A 17983-nucleotide genomic window follows, 5' to 3' on the forward strand; every position below is an offset into this window, starting at 1 on the left:
CAGAGCGCCTAGGTTTAAGGCACACTCTACCCGGGCAGTGGGCGCCTCCTGGCGGTAGACATAGGTCCTCTGCCTTGCACCTCTGCAGAGCGATAATCGGTCCTCCACATGTTCGCTAAATTTTTCAGGGTCCATGCCTACGCTTCGGCGGATGCCAGCTTAGGTAGCAAGACCTTGCAGGTGGCGGTGGTGAGTCCGCCGACCTGATTGGAGTTGTCTGCTGTTGGTCGCCGCAGCATTGCAATAAAATGCAATAACTGGTGATTAAAAGATCGTATCTGCACCAAAATGGTATACTGTATTTTCCGGCGTATAAGATGACTTTTTAATCCCTGAAAATCTTCTCTAAAGTCGGGGGTCGTCTTATACGCCGGGTACGGCATGTGCATAGCTCTTAAGTCGCCGCAGGGAGCGGTCCCGGATGGTTCCCAGGGTCTGGAGGAGAGGAGACTCGCCTTCAGGCCCTGGGATCCATATTGGTGTAAAAAAAAAAAAAATATGGATATACTTACCTTCCGACGGCCCCCGGAGTTCTCCCGACTCTCCGAGATGCATGCGGCGGCTTCTGTTCCCAGGGATGCATTGCGCGTCATATAAGACGACACCCAGTGTATAAGATGACCCCCCGAAAAGTTGGGGGTCGTCTTATACGCCCAGTCGTCTTATACGCCAAAAAATACGGTAATTAAAAGTGTCGGCACGCAAAAAATAAATCCTCACCCAACCCGAGATCACGAAAAATAGAGACGCTTCGGGTATTGAAAATTGGCGCAATCTTTTTTTTTTTTTTTTTTAAACAAATTGTGGATTTTTTGTTTTCACTGCTTAAATAAACAATAATCTATGCATGTTTGGTGTCTATGAACTCATAATGACCTGGAGAATCATAATGGCAGGTCAGCTTAAGCATTTGGTGAACATGGTAAGGTAAAACAAAAAGCAACTGTGGGATTGCACTTTTTTTTTTGCAGTTTCACCACACTTGGATTTTTTTTCCCGTTTTCCAGTACAATACATGGTGAAACGAATGGTGTTGTTCAAAAGTTTAAGTCGTCCTTCAAAAAACATACCCTCACATTGTCATTTTGAGCAAAAAATAAAAATGTTATGGCTCTGGGAAGAAGGGGAGCAAACCAAAAATACCTCTGGTCGTTAAGGGATGAAAAACAATCATACTTATCCGTATCCCTTTTTCTGGTTAGTTTCCATTAGGACATCTGCCAGATGATGGACACTTTAATTGAAATCAGACAGGCCCACACCCTGTTTAGCCTCCTCCCTATAGTTCATCACTTTTTTTTTTAACTTTTGCTGTTTTTTTTTTTGCTGACAAAGGGTGGGATACGTTAGGGGTCCTGTTACTATAGTCTGACTCATTTCTTTACTTTGGTGCTGAGGGTTTAACTGGGTGGGAGGGACGCCATCAGCTTCATCTGCCTAGGGCACAAAGTACCTTGTCCTGGCTCTGCTTCTGTGTATGGCCGGGGGTCAGACTTGCGAGTGCAATGTGAAAAACTCGCACGAGTCTCTCACCTCAATACCGGGATCGGAGCGCGCAGCTGCATAGAAGTACATGAAGCCGCACACTCCTGTCCCGAGTGCCGGCGGCAGTGCCGGATATTCATGAGAGAGACTCGGGCGAGTTTCTCGCATCATGAGTCAAGACTCGTCTATGAGTCTTGTGCAAATCCTTCTCAATCTTCATGTAATCCCAGCCAGACATGATGATGGGATCATTGTCCTGAGGGGCCATCTCATCATTTCAAGGACTCCATTGTTCTTTATGATGGATATAGTTCTTATTAACCTCCCTGCTGAGTTCCCCCAAAAACTAAGTACCTAGAAGAATTGATGCTCTGAGGCTGTTTTGAATACAAAGGGCAAATATGGATGTTGTTTTAGATTTCTCTTTTGTTCATTCACTTTGCATATTGTTTACTGATGAAATTAACTATTAACACTTTTTTTCTCCTTCGCCTCATTGGGGGACACAGACCCTGGGTGTATGCTGCTGCCACTAGGAACTGTATCACTAAGTGATACAAAGACAGTTCGCTCCTCCCCTGCAGTATACACCCTCCTGCTGGCTCTCTGCTAACCAGTTCTTGCTTAGTGTCTGTAGGAGGCACACGGACGGGTTTGCTATTCAGACCCAAAACGCTTTCTTATTTTATTTTTACCTTTTACATTTTTTATTTTATTCTTTCCACGGACGAATGGGGCGATGGATCCTTTCAAGGTTCCGATCTCCCCGAACCATGAACAGGCGAGCACGGAGAGTATCGCCTCTCCGTATCCTCTCCTGCGACGTGGGATGCCAAGCCTGGGCTGATTCTTAGGGGCGATGGGCCCCTTCAAGGGCACCGATCTCCCCGCACCATGCCAGGCTTGAACTCCGTGGATGTGCAGAGGCCCCTCTCTTTGGCGTCCGAGCAGCCCCCACTGTCCCACCACTGTTAAAGCAGATGGCACAAGGAGGCGGACGGTTCCTCTCCACCTCCCTAACAAAGGGATGATGGATTGAGGTTTATCCCTCTATCCCTGCACCGTCCACGCTGCAATACCTGCCCTGCAGTCATCCGCGGCGGCTCCATGTCGGGACGTGCACCGATGGTGAGTGGATCCTGTCAGCGGTGGGCCTCTGCAGCGGGATATTCACATGCTCACAGGCAGTCTCAGGCTTCCCTGTGGCCCACCTCCATGAGGTTACGCTCCGGCCGGCTGCAAAAATTTAGCCTCCGACTATGGCCGATGTGTAGGCCGCACCCCGGAAGCGCACTATGGCGCCCTAAGGCGGCTCTTCCCGCTTTTCTGGCGATTCTCGCCTGGCACGGAAGCGTTCAGTTTTCTCGGCCACTACAACGCCCCTCACTTCTACCGCTGGTATCGCTCCCGCTGGCTGCAGAAATTTAGGCCCCGGCTTGGGCCTATTAATGGAAATCTCAAGGCTCAGCCCACATCGTGCCTGTGGCTCCGCCCCGAATTGGCGCTTCTCGCTCTCTGCGAGATTTTATCACCTCTGCAACTCCCGGTGGCCATCTTGGTACACCCGGCCGGCTCACACAGGGGCGAGGACTTTGAATTAAAGGGGCACAACGACTCTGCAACATGACATGACCAGTATTCCCTGGTCTTCAAGGCACATGACCAGTATACCCTGGTCTTAAAGGCACATGACCAGTATTCCCTAGTCTTAAAGGCACATGACCAGTATTCCTGGTCTTAAAGGTACATGACCAGTATTCCCTTGTCTTATAGGTACACGACCAGTATTCCCTGGTCTAAAAGGCACACGACCAGTATTCCCTGGTCTAAAAGGCACATGACCAGTATTCCCTGGTCTTAAAGGCACATGACCAATCCGAAGCCGGTCACCCTAAATGGGCTCAGGAGCCCTCCGCCGCTGATCCCAGTTTATCCCAGAGTACCTAGTTCCCTCAGTGGACTTCGTCACTGACCGCAATCCGTGGTTTCTTTGACCAAGAAATTGAATCCCTCCGTGATCCCTCTGTAGCTCGGAGTGCTCCTACATGGAAGCCGTCGGCTATCAGGGGCCACGAGTATTCTAGAAACGTACAGGCATCTAGAAAACGGAAGTTTTCCTATCGCCACGACAGCACCCTAGGAGAGAGGGGATCCGCCCACCCTCAGGACCGGAACCTACAGGTTAAAAAGGGGCGGTCCCCCTCACCACTCCAGTTTGGGTTCCTGTCCTAGATGGGAACAGACAGGTGAAGTCTTACCCAGGTCCATCAGCCTCTGTGCGGTATCTGTGGGAACGGCAGAGACGGGAGCACTGGAAGCAGCGTCGGGGGTGTCCTGCTCGCAGACCCCTCCTCGTCTGAGCACATGGATGTAGCAATCCCAGGGGCGGGGAATGCCACCCTGGGTTGCGTGAGCGCAGCGCTGATCCCGGCGTCTCATCCAGGAATGGAAGCACTCGTGACCCGGAAGTGAATCCTGGTACTTCCGGGGGAGGCCGGGGAGGAGGCGCGGCTGCATGTATTAAGGTGAACCGGAGCTCCAGGACAGTGTGCGGCAGGATGTCCTCTGTGGTGGATGCAGAGCACATTAAGGTGGAGGTGCCTGAGCAGCACAGGAAGAGCGGTAGCAGCCACTCAAGGAGCAGCAGCAGTGTGGTACAGGGGCGGCAGCGTGCAAGCGCCCCAGCGTCACGTGGCAATTCACCTCCTCTGGAACCGGTACTCTTTGGGTCAGCCTTTGGTGAGTGTTATAAATACACCTAGTAGCTGATGTGGTCCGTTTCTTGTGCTTTTATAGGTCAAAAATTGGCCAAAACTAAACACAAACAGTGTGCGTTATGCACAGTACCTTTGCCAGATAGCTATGTTAAAAAGCTTTGTCAGGCTTGTATTTGCCGAACTTTAGAGGCAGAAGCTCCCCTCCGTACATCAGACCTAAGGGCTGTTATCAGGGAAGAGATCAAATATTTCCTTAAGAGCAGACGGCATGAAAAATCTACTGGGGGCTTATCGGCAGATTCTAGCCCATCTTTACAAGAGGGCGAATGTTCAGGCTCGTCATCGCCATCCTCTTCAGACGAAGAGGGAAGACCATACTTTTCCGTAGAAAATATGTATGTATTAGTTAAAGCAGTTCACACGACTATGGGGGTTGCAGAGAATTAGGAACCCAGATATTATGTTTGCGGGTTTGTGTCAGAAAAATTGTAGATCATTTCCGGTGGTTGACACAGTTAAAGATGTTGTTAAGCGTGATTGGGATAAGCAGGATAAGGGGTTCTTACCATCATCTGCAAAGAGGAGATACCTCTTTGATGACGAAGTTTTAGCTGAGTGGGTAAAAGTCCCTGAGGTGGACGCAGCGGTGGCTTCCACATCAAAGTCAGCCACCTTACCACTGTAAGATGTAGGCCTTCTTAAAGATCCAACTGACAGAAAGGCGGACATGTTCTTAAAGAAGGATTGGGAGTCGTCGTCTGGAGCATTTAAACCTGCAGTTGCTAGTTTCTGCACTGCCAGATCAGTTATGGTCTGGGTGGGTCAGCTAGAGGAGCAGCTTAAAGCTAAGGTCCCTAGAGATAAACTACTGGATTCTCTATCTCAGATCCGTGAGGGTGTAGCATACTTGGCAGATGCATCTGTAGACTCTTTAAAGTTAGCAGCCAGATCGGCAGGCCTCTCGAATGCTGCCCGGCGAGCTCTCTGGCTTAAGACCTGGAGAGGTGACGCTCAAGCTAGAGCAAAACTATGTACAATTCCATGCAGGGGTGAGTACTTATTTGGCCCTGTGCTGGATGACATCCTTGCGAAGGCAGAGGATAGGAAGAAGGGATTTCCTAAAGTGTTTAATCCTACTTTCAGAAATGCCTTCAGGAGACGTATGCCCTTCCGGAGAGCTTATTCAGACTGGGATTGGGAACTGAAGGAGCCAAAGAAGAAAGGTGCATACTTCAGTGGCTCTTCATCATCGAGACGTAGACACAACTACCGATTAATTCAGACCTTCCAGTGGGGGGTAGAATAAAAAAAATTTGTAACCAATGGGCCAAGATAACTTCTAGCAGCTGGATCTTGGGTATAGTTACGTCAGGGTTAAAATTGGAGTTTCGGGAGGTACCACCGAGTTACTATGTATTAACTACCCTTAATTCTCCAGATCAACAGCGGGCCCTGGAAATAGAAATTCAGCTGTTGAGAGAAAGGGAGGTTATTGTAGAAGTACCAACGGGTCAGGAAAAGGAGGAATATTTTATTCCCCTTTATCTTTAATTTCCAAGCCTGATGGATCCTTTAGGACCATAATCTAAATAATAATCTTTATTTTTATATAGCACTAACATATTCCGCAGCGCTTTACATTTTGCATACATTATCATCACTGTCCTCAATGGGGCTCACAATCTAAATTCCCTATCAGTATGTCTTTGGAATGTAGGAGGAAACCGGAGTGCCCGGAGGAAACCCATGCAAACACGGAGAGAACATATAAACTCTTTGCAGATGTTGTCCTTGGTGGGGTTTGAACCCAGGACTCCAGCACTGCAAGGCTTCAGTGCTAACCACTGCGCCACCGTGCCCCCATCACCATAAATTTGCGGAAATTAAATAAATTTCTACAATATCATGCCTTTAAAATGGAGTCCATTAAGTCGGCAACTAAGCTATTTCCCAGGTATTATATGACTGTCCTGGATCTAAAAGATATACTACCATCTACCCATTTACAAGGATCACCAGCAGTTCCTCAGAATGGCGGTACGGCTAAACGATCAGGTTAGGCACTTTCAGTTTACGGCAATGCCATTTGGGCTGTCTATGGCACCGAGAGTGTTTACTAAGATTATTGCAGAAGTAATGGCCTATATCAGGGAGCAGGATACCCTGGTTATACCCTACTTGGACGACTTGCTCATAATTGGGAATTCGGTTTTCCAATGTAAGGCCCGCCTAAACTGTATAATATCATCTCTGCAGGACCTTGGTTGGTTGATCAACTTAAAGAAATCAAAACTAGAACCATCAACACGTCGGATTTTCTTCGGCATTCTTCTAAGCTCAGAAGATCAACTATGTTTTCTACCAGAGGACAAAAACGAAAGGATTATTCACAAGGTCAGGACCGTGAGAAGGAATCCCAATCTAACTTTGAGAGACGCAATGTCCCTGCTGGGGTCATTGACATTATGCATACCGGCTGTTCGGTGGGCTCAGTCCCACACTCGTGTATTACAATCCGAGATTCTCAACGCAGAAATGAGTCTTCAAGGTCGTCTAAATGGAGGACTCAGATTGTCAACTGCCACTCTCTCCGACCTAAAGTGGTGGCTGGATGTTGGCCATTTGTCAAAAGGGGTGGAGTGGAGAATAATACCAGACAACACAGTCACAACTGATGCCAGCCCAGTAGGTTAGGGAGCTCGCATGGGAGACGTTTTGGCTCAAGGGCGGTGGTCACTTCGGGAAGCCCAAAGCTCTTCAAATTTGAAGGAACTCAGAGCAGTCAAATATCCGCTGCTTCAGTTTCTACCGGCCCTGCGGGGTTCACATGTACGGATGCAAACCGACAACATGACAATAGTGGCCTACCTCAACCATCAAGGGGGGACAAGATCACAGTCTCTAATGTCCACCGCTGCAGACATACTCACTTCCTTTCTTTATCAGCACTCCACATACGAGGGGAACACAATGTGGAAGCAGATTATCTCAGTCGTCATTGCCTACGTCTCGGGGGAATGGTCTCTGAGCCGGCAAATATTCAAACAGTCAATCTCTGGGGATTACCAGTTATAGATCTGTTTGCTACGAGGAGAAACAGGCAGGTCAGACAGTTTACATCACTTCAGGTAGCAGACAGTCCATGCATAGTAGACTCCCTTCAAGTCCGTTGGGATTTTCCCATAGCATATGCGTTTCCCCCAATGTGTCTGATTCCTCTAGTTCTCAGGAAGATCAGGGAGGAGGGGGCGAGGGTAGTTCTAATCGCCCCTTTCTGGCCCAGGAGACCATGGTTTTCTCTACTCAGAGCGATGTCTGTGACTGAGCCTTGGGTGTTGCCCTAGAGTCCGGGGCTCCTCTCTCAAGGTCCATTTCGTCATCCCAATGTGGAGGGCCTTCATTTGACGGCGTGGAATTTGAGAGGGAGTTGCTAAGACGGAGAGGATTTTCAGAGGCCTTAGTATCTACCTTGCTAAATAGCCAGAAGGAGGTCACTATCAAAATTTACTCTAGGGTCTGGAAGAAGTTTCTAGCATTCCATCAGCATCCCCTAACAGACCATGTTCCGATTCCGGCAATTCTGGAATTCTTGCAGAAAGGCCGAGAGATGGGGTTGGCAGTTAACACCCTTAGGGTTCAAGTGTCAGCTTTAAGGGCCCTATATAACAGCAACGCGACGGGAAATAGATGGGTGTCCAGATTTATTAAGGCTATTGAACGTAGTAACCCAGTTCATATTGCTAGATTGCCGCCATGGGATTTAAACTTGGTATTAGATGCTTTACCAGAACCCCCTTTTGAGCCGTTAGGTTCTGCCTCAATTAAGATTCTGACCCTAAAAACAGTTCTTTTGTTAGCCTTAACTTCTGCTAGGCGGGTCAGTGATATTCAAGCGTTATCAGTGAACCCTCCCTATCTAAAGGCCCCTTCACATTTAGCGACGCTGCAGCGATACCGACAACGATCCGGATCGCTGCAGCGTCGCTGTTTGGTCGCTGGAGAGCTGTCACACAGACCGCTCTCCAGCGACCAACGATGCCGGTAACCAGGGTAAACATCGGGTAACTAAGCGCAGGGCCGCGCTTAGTAACCCGATGTTTACCCTGGTTACCATCCTAAAAGTAAAAAAAAACAAACAGTACATACTTACCTACAGCCGTCTGTCCTCCAGCGCTGCGCTCTGCTTCTCTGCTCTCCTCCTGTACTGTCTGGGAGCCGGAAAGCAGAGCGGTGACGTCACCGCTCTGCTTTCCGGCTCACAGACAGTACAAGAGGAGAGCAGAGCACAGCACTGGAGGACAGACGGCTGTAGGTAAGTATGTAGTGTTTGTTTTTTTTTACTTTTAGGATGGTAACCAGGGTAAACATCGGGTTACTAAGCGCGGCCTTGCGCTTAGTTACCCGATGTTTACCCTGGTTACCAGTGAAGACATCGCTGGATCGGTGTCACACACGCCGATCCAGCGATGTCTCCAGGGAGTCCAGCGACGAAATAAAGTTCTGGACTTTATTCAGCGACCAACGATCTCCCAGCAGGGGCCTGATCGTTGGTCGCTGTCACACATAACGATTTCATTAACGATATCGTTGCTACGTCACAAATAGCAACGATATCGTTAACAATATCGTTATGTGTGAAGGTACCTTAATGGTCTTTCAGGATAAAATTGTTTTGAAGCCAGACCCAGCATATTTACCAAAGGTAGCTTCTAGGTTCCGTAGGAGCCAGGAGATATATTTGCCATCCTTTTGCGATAATCCAGTTTCAGCAGAAGAACAGAAATGTCATACGCTAGATGTTAGAAGAGCAGTATTGGAGTACTTAGACAAGACACAAACTTGGAGGCAGAGTAGGGCTCTGTTTGTTTCTTTCCCGAATCACAAAAAGTTCTATCACCAGATGGATCAGAGAAGCAATATGTCTAGCCTATTCCACCAAGGGGGAGACGCCGCCAAAAGGCATCAAAGCCCACTCCACTCGAGCCATGGCCTCATCCTGGGTGGAGAAAGCGGATGTCTCCATTGACATGATATGTAAGGCGGCAACGTGGTCATTTCCTTCCACCTTTTATAAGCACTACCGTCTTGATCTATCATCCAATTCCAGCCTAGACTTTGGGTGATCAGTACTTAGTGCTGTGGTCCCTCCCAGGTGAATAGTCTCTGAAAACCTCTCGTAGGGTGCTGTCGTGGCGATAGGAAAACCAGTTGTTACTTACCCGTAATAGGATTTTACAGAGTCCACGACCACACCCGCACATTCCCCCCCGTAGTTAATCACTGGATTCCTGCACTCTATTGGAAGGTGTGCTTTTAGTTTTCACTCTGTAAAGGTGATGGTATTTTGTATTGTTTAAGTGGAAATTATCATGTACTAATTCAATGGCGGTGTCCCTTATACTCTGAAATACAAACTGGAGTGGCAAGGGGGACCGCCCCTTTTTAACCTGTAGGTTCCTGTCCTGATGGTAGGCGGATCCCCTCTCTCGTAGGGTGCTGTCATGGACTCTGTAAAATCCTATTACCAGTAAGTAACAACCGGTTTTCATTTCATGATCTCTCTCCCCAAGGATTTACTGAGAACAAGACTCTGAATATGGATCGAATATTGCCTTGGACCTGGACTTGCCAGAGCTTCAGTAAAGGATGGACTCGCCTATTTATATCATCAACCAATCTCTGTACATTGACGAGGACTCCCTCGTAGAGCATTTGCCATTCAGTCCAGATAAGTGATTCACTGGACAGAAGCCTCTACTTGGGATGCCATGCCTGGTCTGATTTTTAAGGGCGACTTGTCCTTTAAAGGACACCGATCTCCCCACACCATCAACAGACGAGAACACGGAGTGTCGCCTCTATGTATCCTCTTCTGCATCCAGGCCTAACGCCAGACAACCTGTCCTTTCCACCCGGAGACCTGAACTCTGTGGATGTACAGAGGTACCCTTTTTGGCGTCCGAGCATCCCCCTCTGCATCACCACTATTTAGCAGATGATGCAAGAATGCTGACGATCCCTCTCCACTTCCCTGTTAAGAGGATGGTGGATCGAGGGTTCCTAATTTTTTAACTCTGAACCGTCAAAAGAGAGCGGCGATGGCAAGAGACTATGACCTGCTGGATGCAGCCGCGCATTCTGCCATTTGGCCGATTAACCGGGTAGAATCTCCTGTGGTATACCTACCAGTATTGCTGCCCGATGTATCGTCAATTAAAAATACCACGGACTGTCAGATAGCAAATATGGTACGTTCCGTCTTGCGGCTTAGGGTTCAGCGCTCTACCCTCCCTAGCCGCCGCATGGATTGCTATAGCAATGGTCTCCTGGCTGGAGACCTTAACTACCGTATATACTCGAGTATAAGCCGAGATTTTCAGCCCACTTTTTTGAGCTGAAAGTGCCCCTCTCGGCTTACACTCGAGTCATACCCAGGGGTCGGCAGGAGAAGGGGAGAGGAGCTGTGTAATAATACTCACCTGCTCCTGGCGTGTCCCTGCACATCTGTTCCCCGGCGTCGGCAGCTTCTTCCTGTAGTGAGCGGTCACATGGTACCGCTCATTACAGTAATGAATATGGACCCGACTCCACTCCCATATGAGTATGGCGGGGGCAGTGCGCGATATTCACCTGCTCCCCGTTCCACCGTCGACGCTGCTGCTTCTTCCGCGTCCTCTGCAGTGACGCGCAGGTCAGAGGGCGCGATGACGCAATAAGTGCGCGCCGCCCTCTGCTTGAACAGTCAGTGCAGAGGACGCTTAAGACGGTCGTCGGTGGAACGGGAAAGGTGAGTATAGCAAGTGCTGGGGCTTGAGAGGTGAGTATGTCATTTTTAATTTTCTTAATCGCAACAACAGCATATGGGGCAAATGTCTGGAGCATCTTATGGGGCTATGTGCAGCATTATATGGGTCAAATATCTGTATGGGACCATGTGCAGCATTATATGGGGCAAATATCTGTATGAAGCCATGTTCAGCATTATATGGGGCAAATATCTGTATGGAGCATCTTATGGGGCCATGTGCAGCATTATATGGGGCAAATATCTGTATGGGGCCATGTGCAGCATTATATTGGGCAAATATCTGTATGGAGCATCTTATGGGGCCATAATCCACATTTGTGGAGCATTATACGGGGCAAATGTGTCTATGGAGCATCTTATGGGGTCATAATCAACATTTGTGCAGCATTATATGGGGCATATTTTAATATGGAGCATCTTATGGAGCCAATCATAAACTGTATGGAGCATTATATGGGGTGTATTTTGTATGGAGTATCTTATGGGGCCCATCATGAACTGTATGGAGCATTATATGGGGCTCCTGATTCAATATGGATATTCAAAAACACAACCTACTGATGTCTCAATTAATTTTACTTTTATTGGCACCTATTTTTATTTTTGAAATTTACCAGTAGCTGCTGCATTTTTCACCCTAGGCTTATACTCGAGTCATTAAGTTTTCCCAGTTTTTTTTTGTAAGCAAAATTAGGGGGGTCGGCTTATATTCGAGTATATACGGTACTTTGATTCACACCAGTAACCTTTTGCCGAAGACAGTACAACTGGCCAAGCAAATCTTTTGAGTGGGAGACTAACAAATGATCGTATGTTTCCTACAGACCCAACCAGCAGTGGAAGGGTTGTCCAGGACAGTCTAGATCTAAGAGATCTTGGTTGCAAAAAGGGGAACGAAAAGTAAGACCGATCCTGGACCTCAAACTTCTAACAACCTTTGACAAGGTCCTCCTTCTTCGGATGGAGTTCCTCCGCTCAGCCATTACTTCAACAGAAAAAGGTGCAGTTTCTGGCATCCATTGACATTCGGGATGGTAACCCTCACATTCCTATTTTTACCCTCTTCAAAAATTCCTTCGCTTTTCCATTCGTGAATAGTATTTTCAAGTCACGACCTTATCCTTCGGCCTTGCTACCGCACCCAGAGTGTTCGCAAGGGTCATGGTGGCTGTCATGTTCCTCTTGCACCCTAGAGGCATGGTCGTCGTGCCCTGTTTGGTCGACTGTCTAGCCGCTCTTCCAGGATTACGCTGAGTCGTCTATATCACTTGTGATACCCTCTCACCTGGGCTGGCAGCTAAACTTAGACAAGTTCTCCTTATTTCCAGCCCAGCAGATATCCTTTTTGAGGATGATCCTGCACACTTCCAGAAGGATGGTAATTCTCCCTCGAGACAAGGTCATGGCCCTTCAACAGGGAGCTCGCGCACTTGATCACTCATCCCCTCATTTCATTTGATTTGCTAGGAAGGTTCTGAGGAAAAATGGTGACGACAATGGAACCAGTTTCCTTCGCTCCGCTTGTTTTCAGCAAGTCAAACAGACTTTCAGGCGGTAGTCTCTGAGCTCCTTCTTCATCCAGGACCTTTTTCCCGGTTCAATGATTATTAGTAACTACCAATGCCAGTCTTCTTCTCCCGATCATTGCTCTGGAGATCCGAACTGTAGTCCTACAGCAGGTCCACTGCCATCTGGCGGGTCACCCCATCCAAATTCAATTGGATAATGCCACGGCTGTGCCACACGTCAGTCATCTAGCAGGTACCCACGGTCAGGCGCCATGGCTGAGATACCTCACATTCTCTGATGGGCCGAGATCTATCATTCAGTGATCTCGGCAGTACATATCCCAGGAGTAGAACTCTGGGCGGCAAACATATTCAGCTGTCAGGGTTCCGCCTCAAGTGAGTGGGAACTTCACCCAGAAGTCTTCCATCAGATCTGCCTTTACTGGTGCTCTCCAGTTGTAGATCGGATGGCGTCTAGACTGGACGCCAATGTACTCGAGTTCGTGGTTCAGCCTCGAGATCCAAGAGCCATTGCACTGCATGCTCTGGTTCTTCTGTGATACCAGTTTCCATAACTCCCCTTCCACTACGCCGAAAGCCTTTCGGAACCAGAAAGGGCCCCAATGATCCTCGGAGATCTGCACTGACCACGTGATTTTTGTTTGTTTGCGGAGCTAGTATCTTTCCGCCTTATTGCAACAAAACTGCAAGTAGGGACTTCCTCGCACGGAGTTTTCACATGTGGTTCTTCCCTATCACATACTGTTAGATCATTGGGACCGTAATGGTTCTAAGAGTCTTACAGTAGACTCCTTTTGATCTGGACGGACTTTACTATCAGGGAAGGTCGCCCTTTTTTCTCTGCGATATCTTCATTCTAACGAGTCTTCGGAGCTAGCGGCTCTGTTCTTTCAGACTTTTTTCCCTTATTACCTTCAAGGCAAGGTTGTCCTCAGGCCATCCCCGTCCCTTGTTACCAAGGTGGTATTGTATTACCACTGTTATGAGGGCATCGTTCTTCCATCATCTCTTTCGGCACCAGTCCACAAAATGGAATGAGTTCCCCATATTCTGAACGAAGTGAGTGCTCTGAGTAGGAACGTCTTGAGGACGGCATCCTTCCGAAGGTTGGACGCTTTATTTGGGCTTCCTGACGGTAAGAGGAAGGCTTCCTGATGTTTACAGGAAGGGTTTAGCCGTTTCATCGGCCATGTTAGCCTGGTGGATTCGTTACACCATCCAGGAGTCCTTCCGTGTTAGGTGTCAGCCTATCTCCCTGTCTATCGAGGGTTCTAGGCACCAGGCATCGGCAAAGCACGTCTGCAAGCTTGCGGATTCGTCCAGTCCGCATGCATTCTTGAAGCACTATAATTCCCACACTTCCACAGATGTGAGTCTGGGCAGGCGGACTCTGCAGGCCGCGGTGGTGCACTTGTAAGTGGCGGTTACACAGGGCCTGATCTGATGTTGTCCCCACTCAGGGACTGCTTTGGGATATCCCACGGTCTGTGTCCCCCAATGAGGCAAAGGAGAAATAGGGATTTTTGTGTACTCGCCGTAAAATCCTTTTCTCCGATCCATTCATTGGGGGGCACAGCTCCCACCCTGTTATTAGCTTATGATTGTTTTATAAGCTGACATGCTATACTCTCATATATAATATGACATGCTATACACTCATATGTTCTAATTGATCTCCTACTGCTTTTGCACCGAACTAGTTAGCTGAGAGCCAGCAGGAGGGTGTGTACTGCAGGGGAGGGCCTAACTTTCTTTGTATCACTTAGTGTCAGCCTCCTAGTGGCAGCAGCATACACCCACAGTCTGTGTCCCCCAATGAATGGCTCGGAGAAAAGGATTTTACGGTGAGTACACAAAAATCTCTATTTTTAATACATTCTTACTTTGCAGCCTTTTTCCCGCATTTACCTACATTTTTTGCACCATACCATATACGGTATACTCTTTTTACTCTGTATCCTGCCATTGTTTTGTTAGTTATTGGAGCAAATGTATAATGTTTTTTCCCTCCTATAAATATTTGTATACTGTGTTTACTTACCCATCTTCATTCTTCTTCTATTCATTGTAATGAAGCTGTGGTTAATGAAGAAACAAAAAGTATGGCTGACATGGTGTCTAAACAGAAGACCAGTGCCAAAAGGAAAACTATTTATAAGCGGCGCGTAACAAGACCTATGTGTCACATGGACTTAGTACGACGTGGTAAATTCGCCCCTGTACTTCCTGCATCTGTGAAAAGTGAATTACGGGACCTTCTCTCCATCTCGCCATTGCTGGTTTCCGAATTGGAGAGTACTTTCTATAAACGATTTGGTCGGAGTTTCCAGTATACCCGTTATGGCTTCTATTCTCTGCTAAATGTCTTCGGGTCAGTGTCTGACTTTGTGCAGGTGCAGCAGACTCGAGCGGGATCATTACTGATGCTTAAGACTCCTGTCACTGATAGGACTCCTACTGTTACTAACGGAACATTAAAATGTGAGTATCCATTATTATTAATGTTATTGATATTATAAATTGGAGGTTTGTTAATATTTGATACTTTTCATCCCCTAGGCTCAAATCTTCAATATTCAAATCTTGGAAACCTTTTCAAAGGGTCAAACGGTTCTATAAATGTGGAACAAAATGCTGCCAAAAAGTCAGTTGTTGCGAACAGTCCATTGCCCTCTGCAGTCCCCCAGTCAGCTGGACTTACAGCCTTGGATAAGCTGTTTATGGCAGCAAAGGAGGAATTCATGGCCAAAAACAGTTCTGCTGCTCCGAGCCTCAGAGCAGGAAAGACACATTCTGAAATTGTTTCTCATGTAATAACTGAAAATTCAGTTTTAGTGAATAGTATTTCAAGCTCTCTGCCATCTGATAGAGCCCCGGACATTGCAAACAGACAAGTTGAAACTCTAAGGTTGGACACAGGTCCTATGAAGACTGATGTAACAGATGACAGTCTACACGGGCTAGAAGAAAAGGTACATGTTGTGTGTCTTCATGGGATTGTCTGGTTCCAGAAGCCTGTCTTTAGGTACCCTATTATGGCATTCTGGATTAAAGAGTTACTTTTAAGGGTAGAATTGCAAAGTACTTGTAAGAACAAGCAACTTTGCAGTAAACGTTTTTTCTCTATCGCCTCTCATTGGGGGACACAGGAACCATGGGTGTATGCTGCTGCCACTAGGAGGCTGACACTAGGCAAATAAAAAAGTTAGCTCCTCCTCTGCAGTGTACAACCCACCGACAGGAAGTAGGATATTCAGTTTAGCTTAGTGTCAGTAGGAGGTGGACACGGGTCTTTCATTAGACCCTTATCTACCTCAATGTGCGTCGTTTCTTTTCAGGTTCCGGAGGGATACAGGGTGAACAGTCACACCTGTAGTCCCACAATACGGACTATGAGTACGGCGTGTACTGCCACCCCGTATCCTCATAGATCCCTCAGCAGGACCAAGAGCCTAGCACACAAGCGTGCTTAGAAGTCCGGTCCTGGCTCCGTCCCCCACCCACTCGCCCACCAGAGCCTGTCGGTTGGAGGAGACGAGAACGTCCATCAGCTCGGACGTCTCATTCCTCTTCAGGTTAGTATCGGCGTGGGAAATTGAGGTGAGTATTTCCCATCCCAGCCCATCCCTAAATCTTTCAAGCGGGGCCTTGCTAGGGGCTCCCAGATTACCAGATTACCTGGTTGTCGCTTGCACCCAGATCGCGCAGCACGGCCCGGGATTACTGTTCCATGCGGCATCTGCGGCCCCTCTGCCTTCTATTCTGGCGCGGGGCCTTTACAGGCTGCCGCGCCGCTTCCTTCGCCGCACCACTCTCTCCAGTGAGACAGCCCTGACAGGCTGTCGTGCCTCCTGCAAAGCGCTGCTCCGGCGCCGCGGTTTTAATGGGGCCGCACTTCTTCCCCTGCGCGACAGCCCTGACAGACTGTCCTGCCGTTCTTTCTGCGGCGCGCTGCTCCGGCACCGCGGTTTTAAGGGGGCCGCACTTCCTTCTCCAGCGCGACAGCCCTGTCAGGCGGCCGCGCCACTTCTCCCTGCGGCGTACCGCTCTGGCGCCGCGGGTTTTCATGGCGGCCGCTCCATCCTCTCCAGCGTGACAGCCTTAGCAGGCTGCCGCGCAATTTTTCTATCTGCGGCGCACTGCTCCGGCGCCGCGGCTCTCTCGTCTGGCGGTCGCTGGCCTGTAATTTAGGCCCCGGCTTCTGCCCGGGCCTACTTCCGATGCCGCGCTCCGTCCACTTCCGCTTTCATCGGGCGGGCTTTCTCCCACCCGACAATCTCCTTACTCCCCGCCCACCGGCGCCATCTTGGTGCTCCGGGGCCCATGACTTCTACGCCGCTGCTTGGCGCCACGTCGCACCAGGGCACACGTTCCAGCCCCCCCTTTCAGCGGTCACCATCTGCGGTTCATCCAGACTGCAGCCAGGTCCTTTTTCCCCAGCACACGCTTTCTCCGGCGGGGTCCCCTGCATCCTCCTTAGGTTGCCGTCTTATCGCTGGTGCCCTGGACCTGTGCCATGATGCCGGTCGCAGCTACAGCCGGGAGCAGTCTACAGGACTGCTATGCAGTCTATTACTCCCCTCTCCTGTTCCCCTAACCTTTGGGCATCATTTAGTGGGTCTGCTCCCAGGCCTAATCCTATAAGGAGAGCGTTCCCGTCCTCCTGCTTCCTCTAGTCAGCTGCAGCAACTCTCTGATCCAGGAGTCCCTACCCCTGGTGAGACCTCGACCCCTATCCCTGGGTGGGTTTTCCTTCGGTCTCAGTCTGGGGCGGACCTCACCAGGATGTCACGTCCTTGGTGTCCGTGCCTGACCGCAATTGCTAGTGGGTCACAGGATTCACCGTCCAGCCTTGTTCAACTCGGGCCACAAGAGATACAGAGAAAGGAGGGATACAGGGTGATCAGTCACACCTGTAATCCCACATTATGGACTATGAGTACGGCATGTACTGCCACCCCGTATCCTCATAGATCCGGCAGCAGGACCATGATCCTAGCACACAAGCGTGCTTAGAGGTTCGGTCCCAGCTCCATTCCCCACCCACTCGCCCTCCAGAGCCTGTCGGTTGGAGGAGCCCAGGACGTCCACCATCAGCCCCATGGACGTCTGACTCCTTTCTTTCCCGTTCCATCTTGCCCTCCGGCCTGGACCGGTGAGATCCCTCTTCCTGATCCTCCTCTCTCTCTCGAGAGAGAGACATGCTTCTTCGGTCTTGTTTGCAGAAGAAGACTTGGATAACCTTATCCCTAAGCATCATGGATACCTCTACGGAACCCGCAGAATAGGCGGTTTTCGTTTTGACGGTCACACCACCTTCCAAGGCCTTCACCCCACACACTGAATTTGTGGTGGTACTTGTCAGGGGAAAATGCGAGCCATACCAGATGCTTTCAGACAGGGAAGCCTCTCTGCATCCTATATTCCTTCTCCCTGAGCTCATC

General features: G+C 49.0%; 1 protein-coding gene across 1 annotated transcript in view; it reads left to right on the forward strand.

Annotated features, from left to right (window-relative positions):
* TDRD5 (tudor domain containing 5) overlaps positions 1-17983 on the forward strand; it is a 119732-nt gene that overhangs the window by 11285 nt on the left and 90464 nt on the right. Inside the window, exons 3-4 of the mRNA XM_069737701.1 lie at positions 14616-15020; positions 15099-15511. Of these exons, the coding sequence (XP_069593802.1) occupies positions 14616-15020; positions 15099-15511 (818 nt within the window). The remainder of the gene's footprint in view (positions 1-14615; positions 15021-15098; positions 15512-17983) is intronic.

This window comes from Ranitomeya imitator, chromosome 8, assembly GCF_032444005.1.
Source record: "Ranitomeya imitator isolate aRanImi1 chromosome 8, aRanImi1.pri, whole genome shotgun sequence".
Classification (NCBI taxonomy): Eukaryota; Metazoa; Chordata; class Amphibia; order Anura; family Dendrobatidae; genus Ranitomeya; species Ranitomeya imitator.